General features: G+C 35.9%; 1 protein-coding gene across 1 annotated transcript; it reads right to left on the bottom strand.

Moving 5' to 3' along the window:
• Positions 1-2,864: 2,864 nt before the first annotated feature.
• On the bottom strand, positions 2,865-7,279 carry LOC128511541 (F-box only protein 36-like). The gene is made up of 6 exons (XM_053484444.1): positions 6,910-7,279; positions 5,424-5,526; positions 4,693-4,865; positions 4,269-4,517; positions 3,484-3,542; positions 2,865-3,330 (listed from the first exon to the last, which is right to left on the bottom strand). The coding sequence occupies exons 1-4, from the start codon at positions 7,087-7,089 to the stop codon at positions 4,317-4,319; spliced, it is 657 nt and encodes a 218-aa protein (XP_053340419.1). The 5' UTR covers positions 7,090-7,279; the 3' UTR covers positions 2,865-3,330; positions 3,484-3,542; positions 4,269-4,316.
• Between the last annotated feature and the right edge of the window lie 1,089 nt (positions 7,280-8,368).

Here is an 8,368-nt window from a genome sequence, read left to right as displayed (position 1 = left end):
GATCAGTTTTATTTCTCCTCTGTCTCCATAAGCATGAATTCCATAACTTACAGGTGTCTGTTTTAACATTTACATAATCGTTCATTTCTGATTAATTCATAAACTATGTAGTGTTAATGAGTGTTTCAGACAAATTAGCTCGGTTACTTTAAAATTAAAATATCTTTGAAACAGTTTACTTAAATAATAACATTTCATGTGACAAATGACATTCTTCACTTTATTATTTAAAATCATTTTATTTGAGTACATTAGGAAGATTTTTCTGGATTGATAGCTCACTTTTAACTTTTTTAGATTTCGATCCATTATCTACATTTTCACTAAGGCATATTTTGCCCACGCCTTATAGAAACAAAGCCTTTGTTATAGGACTTAAACTAATGTGTTTTCATGGGACTTGGTTCCTAAAAAAGGAAGTAAAAGTATAGTATCTTAGTGTAAATTGATGAATTTGTACAGTACTTTCAAACTTTTTCAGAGTTTATAATTTTCTACTTTTAACTTGTGATGAAAATGGGTTAAGCATCATTCAACGCATCATTAGTACTTGAAAAGAGACGCCTGAGCCATCAATTTTGCAAAAGAAAAAACTATTAATGAAGATCATTGAAACACTTGGTGATTTCACTTAATAGTGAAATCACCAAGTGTTTCAATGATCTTCATACTAAATATACAGTAGCTCTGAACTGGGACGTGCATAAAACAATGCACCTATCATGCAGTTGCTCAGGTCTAGGCTTAGCATCGTTACCTGGGAATGAAATGAAGTCAGCGGACGACCTGATTGTACTGAATGATCTGGTTGTTACATCTATGGAGTTTTTCTTACTTGACGGCACGGGTATATTCCAGAGCTCAAATTGTGAAAGAGTGGTTCTGGGAGCATGAGGAATCATTTTCACACATGAATTGGCATCATATTGTGTGCAGTAATGAAAGTTAAATGTGGTCAAATGAAATCATATAGTGTGCGACTTGTCTTTGGTCAGGCAGTGCATGTAATTACATTTATATATGAGTGAATCATTTCGGTACTTTAAACTCTGCTATATTCACATATCCATATGTTTTAAAGTAAGTTTTTTATCCCTTATAATTTCTAAAAGGGAAAGAGGAAAATCTACCTCTATTTTAAAGTTTTCCAGAAACAAGAAATCAATACAAAACACATGGTATAATCAGCAGAAAAAGAAAAAAAAAACCTTCCATCTTACTCGGATTCCAAGAGTTGATCTGAAGAAGGCAGTGTATGACATCTGGCAGAGTTATAACAGATATGGCAAAAGCAATTGAGGAGGCTGTCTGTGTATGTAGGTTACAGCTGCTCAAAGCATATGAAATGGTTTGGAGATTTATAAAGGCAGAAAGGATGGGCAAGTTATTAAAAAATATTCTGAAAGTTTGGCAGTGGCTGATACTAATATCGTAGAATACATTATTTGATGATTTTAGTTACTTGTGATACAGGAAGGAGCATCAGTGAGAAAGAAAGGGTGCAGTCTGTGCTGCACATCACCCATCCAGTAATCCTGATGTATAGCTGGGGAAAATGTAGGAAACATTTGTATCCTGTTGGAAATCTGTTAAAGCACTTGCAACCTTTACACTGTAGTATACTATCATATGGAGGAAAACATGAAACCGCCAATATTACAACACCACCTGGAACCAACTGCTTTATTCATCATTTTCATTCTGTATTTTCATGTTTTTATATCCTCTGATGGATGGACATATACATAATATTATACATATTTTATCATTCATATTTATCAACAGTACAATATACGTTTGTAAGTGTGATGATGGATATGAAAGAAATGATGACATCAGCAAAAAAAAAGTGAGAGAAAAGAAAGAAAGAGGACCAGGCATCACAAGCAGGCCTCTGATTTATTCCAACACACTTCTCCCCTCCTTTTTCCATGTCCAGTCCTTTGCACGTCATAACAAACACAGCGCTTTTATGACTGGAGCGGCCCTCGTTCCTTTCACTCAGATCGTTCTAAATGGCTCTGTTCAGCCTTAGCTGTTAAACAGCTCATAAAAAAAATACACTCACTGCACACACACACACACACACACACACACACATCACATAGGAATTTGATGTATTATTTAAATCCCAAATTGAGATTGCATATAGTTAGATAGATAGATAGATAGTTCTCAAACAACAAAAAGCATCTATTGTGCAACAGTTTTGAAGGTGGGAACCTTCAACCTTGTCGGTGACCTCATTACACAAAAAAGGAGAGACTGGTTTAAGATGACATGAACTAATATTCTTATCTTCTTGAGTTTTTTTATGTTCTTTGCTTATAGGTGTTGTGCTCTTGTTTTTTTTTTTTTTCATTTGGTGAAACCAGTCTTTAATAGTTCACTCTATCAGCTCTTAACTAAACGCAAGAGGCACAGATCCGTGCCGGCTACACAACATAGGTCAATAATGATTACAGATGTGCTTATACAGTATGTGCTTATAGGGAAGCCTTGCCAGTGTATGCCAATGGGGAGTCTTAAAGACATTAAACCTGATATGTCAGGTAGAACAAAAGTAATCATTACCGTTATAACGTGTAAAGCACTAAAGGAACATGTGAGTGATGTTGCAAAAATGTAAAACTCTTAAAATGAGCATATCATTGTTATTTACAACCAGAAAAACCTGTAATCACGTGTTTGTGCTTTTTCTTTGCATATGCGACCCATTTTTCTTTTTTTTTTTTGCTCAGTCAAGTATGTATAGGTGGTTAAAATAAAATGCAATCCAGTTTATCATGTTGCCTAGGTTGTGCTGAAAAAGTTTATATCACTCTATACTGCAATAAAAAGTTTTAAAAGCTGTCTGCTAAAAGAGGGGTGCTTCTTTATATATTCTGTCTCACTTGTAGGATGTTAAATAAAGATGCTACATATTCCCTTTGTCTGTTTCATTTCATATAAAATATATTTTCCACACATTTTTATGAAATTTATTTCCAGTGCATTTCTCTTCTTATTTATTTCTTTTGTTCTTTAACATATTTCTCTTCTTCTTTATTGATTGATTCAGTAGAAATGGTGTTCCTTTTTCATAGTTCATGCTTGTTTTATTGTTTCTTTATCTGGTCCTTCTACCATTCTCCCGTCTTTCCTTCCTATATATTTTTTAATCTCGCTTACTTTCTTTAGTAGATTATGTGCAGTGGTGGTCCTTGATTTTGTGTTTGTTTGCTTGTTTTTTGTTCATTTTATTTTTATTCTTCCATTCCATACATCTTTCATTTCTTCCATCTGTTCTTCCTTTTTTCTTTGTCGATTGCTTCAGGAGCATATGAACAGCTATGGAAAACATTTCAGAATTACAGCTATATCTTTCTTGCAAATAGTCATTTTGCAGCCATCTGTAACATGTATAACTGTACTGCAAAATTGTTACTGTTTGACAGTCAATAAATGTGAAAACAACAGGTGATGAAAGATTAAAAAGGGTACCTTCTTTAAGAGCTGATTTTTTTTTTAGGACTAATGTTCTTGTAGCTGCCAGAACTAAACTGCAAAAAACACAAAACAGTGTTTTAATGGATCAACTTTGATATGATAACATTAATATTAAATTATCTATCACCTTACAACACAATAATTTTTTTTTTCACATATCCCAGTTAGAAAGCTGGGGTCAGCGTCCCAGGTCAGCCAGGATGCAGTACCCCTGGAAAAGATAGGGGTAAGGGCCTTGCTTAAGATCTCAACAGTGGTTGATTGCTAGTGCAGGGGCTTGAACCCCCAACCTTCTGATCAGTAACAAATAGCCCTAACCATATGAGCCCCCACTGCCCCGTGCACCATTAATCCTACTGGATGAAGAAGTGTTTGTCCAGAAGATATACAGTACCAGTCTAAGCTTAGGACACACATTATATTTAAATGTTTTTTTGGTTAGTGATTTATTTTTTAAAACGATACTAGAGTTTTCGAAATTTCAGCAATAATCAATATTTACTAAAATATGTTAGCAATTTACAAGGCCAATATGTCTTACTATATAAGCAGACATTATTATCAAGAAACCACAAGATCACATGGTGCATTTAGCAATCCACTGACTGTAGTACCTGTTTGGTCACAAATGACACAAATACAAAAACAGTCTTGAAAATCACACCAATTACCAACAATAATTAGACTTAGTAAGATAATTATTTATCTGTTTATTGTTTTAAATATATAAACTGTACAATGTGTATTAAAATGGTTCAGTACTGAATGTGTTCTGTTACTTGTTTAAGATGTGTGAAGCTGCTCCTGTTCCAGTCCCATGTTATTGCTCATACATCATCGTCGTCTAAATCGTCCAGCGCCGTGGGGTCACTCACTACTAGTTGGGTCTTTTTCTTTTGATCCAGCAGTTTGTTGGTGAAGAACACACATCTCCATCCCACCTCTCGAGCCAAATCCTCCATCCCGGTGGTCACATTGTCACAGTGCAGGCGTACGATCTGCTCCCAGAACTGCTCCGAGGTACAGAGCTAAATCACACACACACACACACACACACACACACACATACAACAAACTTTTAAAAAATCCACAAATTTTAATTGAGCGATTGTTTGATAGAAATACATGTCAGCACAGCAGGAGACACACATGACGATTTTACTCATTAAGGATCAAATAAGGAATGGACTTTAAACTACTCACCTGTTTGAGCTTTTGACAGGTGAGTGCGATCTGCGCCACGTCCTCCAGATCCAAATATGACATGATGCGGAGAAGCAAAGGATCCGGGAGACGCGGGAGATAATCATACTGACGCCCACACAGACACTTAGTGTACTCCAGCACATCTGGACCAAACACCACCATTACCTGACCTGGAGCGCACGCGCGCGCACACACACACACACACACACACCAACAGGTTTATAAAAAATCTTAAAATGCCTTCATGTAAGTTCACATGATCTGCTTTATTTATGTTAAATGTGTTTGTTAGTGTTAATATTAATGTTCGTTTAATGTGTGTTAGTGTTAATATTAGTGTTAGTGAGTGAAAGTGTTAATATTAGTGTTAGTGTGAATTAGTGTTAATATTAATGTTAGTGTTTGTTAATATTTGTATGCTCTAGTGTTTGTGTGTTAGTGTTAATATAAGTGTTAGTGTGTGTTAGTGTTAATATAAGTGTTAGTGTTAATGTATGTGTTCTATTAGTGTAGTCTAGAATATACGTTAGCATGAATATATGTGCTAGTGTTGGGATTTATGTGTATTAGTGTTAGTGCGTGTTATTTTTAGTGTGTGCCTGTGTGTGTGTTGGTGTTATTATTAATGTGTTTTAGTGTTTATGTGTGTTATTTTTAGTGTGTGTGTGTGTGTTAGTGTTTGGGTGTGTTAGTAGTATAAATGTGTGTGTTAGCATTAGCGTGTTTACCATGCAGCCGGCTGTCATCCAGATAGTCTTTGTGTTTCTCTCGCTGCTCTCCTGGTTTCGTGTTGTCGACTCGTAAAGAAATCTTCCACCATCGCCAAATCACCTAAAATCAGAGTGATTTATTCCTCTTACAGATTAGCAACAACTACAAATTATTTTGTTTGTTAATAAAACATTCTATTTTATTCATTTATATTTACAGTTAATGATCTCACTGATGTTATAGCAGCTATAAACACTCGTTCCCTCGCTGGTCTCTTGTTATTCCCTCTCTCTTCAAATTAACAAGGGGAAAAAATATTTTTAAATGTTTTATTACATTTATAACAAAGATAAATCAACCAGTGACCGAACGTGGCTATTTAGTCTTGAAACACATGAGTTAGAACCCATGCGTGTCTGTGTTAGAAGCTCACAAAAAGCTAACTGCTCAACTTGCGCTCAAGACTTTTAGGTATTTGATGCGGTAAACCATTGCAGTTTCGTTATAATCCTACAGATGGTATACTCTGAAGTATTCTACGCTATTTTTTTGTTTGGCACACATAGATCCAACATAGGCACATCAGGTGAGCAGCGTCATTAACTTTTATGTCATACTGTGAGGTAATCACATACTGTATCTTCATTTCATTATTAGATCATTGTTAGGAGGTGGTTGTAGGAAGCTGTTGAATAAAGCTAAATTTTTGCGTTATGACAACTATTTTTTATAGGTTTCAGGGTTTAAAACTGTAATAAATTTAAAAAAAAAAAGTAAATAACGAATTGGGACATTTATAACATAATATAATATCATTTATATACACTAATAGAAGCAGGTGGCGACTGGTGACACTTATTCCTAGATGCTGTTGGTCTTTTGGCTGCTCCTGTCGAGAGGTCACCACAATGGACTGTCCGATCCACACATGGCACAGGTTTTATTCTAGATGCAATTCCTGGTGCAACTCTCTCTTTTTAACTGGATTCAGTGGTTTAAGGTATGTACACCGGTTGGGAATTGACATATCAATAATGAGTGAGTGAAAATCCCTTCTTGTGTTCATATTTCCTGCGCTCCAGTGAGGCACAATGACTTATGGAAAATTGTGCATGTCCACTTTTGTGGAAGATGAACCCTTGTTCACTTGTTCCTTGTTCACTTGACAGGGAACTACTTGTATGGAACGCTGCTTTAGTATTTAAGTGGAGAAATATTATGTGAATAATAATCCCCCTGGGGTCTGCAGGTGTTTCGGGGGCATTTTTCAGTTGCTTATAAACATATAACAGGCTAAAATCTGACTGGGATACAGTCATATGTGAGCAGGATGTATTTACAGTACAAGGTTGTATTTTGGAGTAAATAACAGTTATGTGATTATTGAAAAAAAAAATCACTGAAATAAGGCAATAAAACAAATTTTAAACATTTGACTGCAAGACTTTTGTGAACTGGATCTTGTAGTCTTACATCTTCCTCTTTGTGTCCCCCGACACTCACCTCTTTAGGAGTGATCTGTAAACAGAAATGGTCTTTAATCGGTGCAGGTCCCTGACCGCTGATCTCAAACAACGGGTCTCCTAACAACTCCGCCGTAAAACCCCCGTCCCCTACTTCTTCTTCATCATCCTCTTCTGCGTTGGTGTCTAACGGCGGTGGGTTGTCTTCTTCATCTGACATTCCTTTTTCTTATTCTTATTTCTTCTTCCTTTCTTCTTTGATGTTCGCTGCAACAATGTCGCTGTAGGGTATTTCTCTCGCAAATGTTACGTTGTAGCAACATACAAAGCGTGTCGTCACCAGCACGTTATTTTAAACATCACAGGGCTTTTGCTATAATGATTCCTTTTTGATGAGATTGAGAACGTCACAAGCAACACTGTAGCAACTTAGAAAATGAAGCAGCAGGTGTTGTCGCGAGCGCGGCATTTTATACGTCATTGTTATTTTGACACAATGTTTCCACTCATTCTTTGATCACATTTTTTTAAGGCCCTGAATAACGAACGGTCTGAAACGTCTTACTTGTCTTTGACACACACACAAAAACATATAAATAAACAATAAAATCACTTAAAGTACGTTTACATTTACATTTAAAACAGTACATTTATAAATTGAATGTTTACCATAATGAAACATTAATACCCTGAAATGATGCAGTAAATAAAGAGTCTTTTTTCCCGCCATTCTCTGTGCAGCTTCGGCCTAAGGGATAAAAAAAGACAAGGTTTTCTTATAACCTGAATAATAAAATATTTCTAAAAAAAAAAAAAAAAACATTTTGTATTTTGTGACTTTCTGTGTGCACTAGCTTCAGGACCTGCATCATGTTTTCTAGATGGTAGCTCTGGAAAAAAAAATAGGAGACCACTACAATTTACTCCAGAAATCTTCTGGATTCTGAAATATCATCAGGAGGAAGATGGATGGTCACAAACCATCAAGTAAAGCTGAGCTGTTTGCTTTTTTGCAAAAAGAGTGATATAAAAAAAACTGTGGAGAGCCAAAACGCATGTAATCAGGGTTATTCCACCAAATACTGATTTCGTAATGTTATTAAGCCAAAGCATTAACACAATTTGTTTACAAATTATTTGCATTTTGTTTTATATGAGTTATTAAAGCTCTGAAAATACTGCATAATCTTGGGGAACTTTGAAGTGTAGTGATGTCATTTCCTATAATTTCTGATGTTGATGGTCTTTCGGCTGCTCCTGGCAAGGAGTCGCCACAGCAGGCCATCCGGTCCACACTTACCCCGGATGCCCTTACTAGCTTGGGACTGGCACTGCATTCAATGGCAGGGTTTGGGCACTGGCTCAGAATTGAAACCCGGGCCTTGTGCGTATCAGGCAAAACGCCTACGAATAACGATAACAATAGTTACATTTTAAATTTAGGAGAAATATTGTTACTGCATTTCATTGGCTCTGTACATGTACTTTGTAGTAGATCT

The sequence above is a fragment of the Clarias gariepinus genome, chromosome 23 (assembly GCF_024256425.1).
Source record: "Clarias gariepinus isolate MV-2021 ecotype Netherlands chromosome 23, CGAR_prim_01v2, whole genome shotgun sequence".
Classification (NCBI taxonomy): Eukaryota; Metazoa; Chordata; class Actinopteri; order Siluriformes; family Clariidae; genus Clarias; species Clarias gariepinus.
The sequence above is the reverse complement of the archived record's forward strand: the minus strand, read 5'-3'. Positions and strand labels throughout refer to the sequence as shown.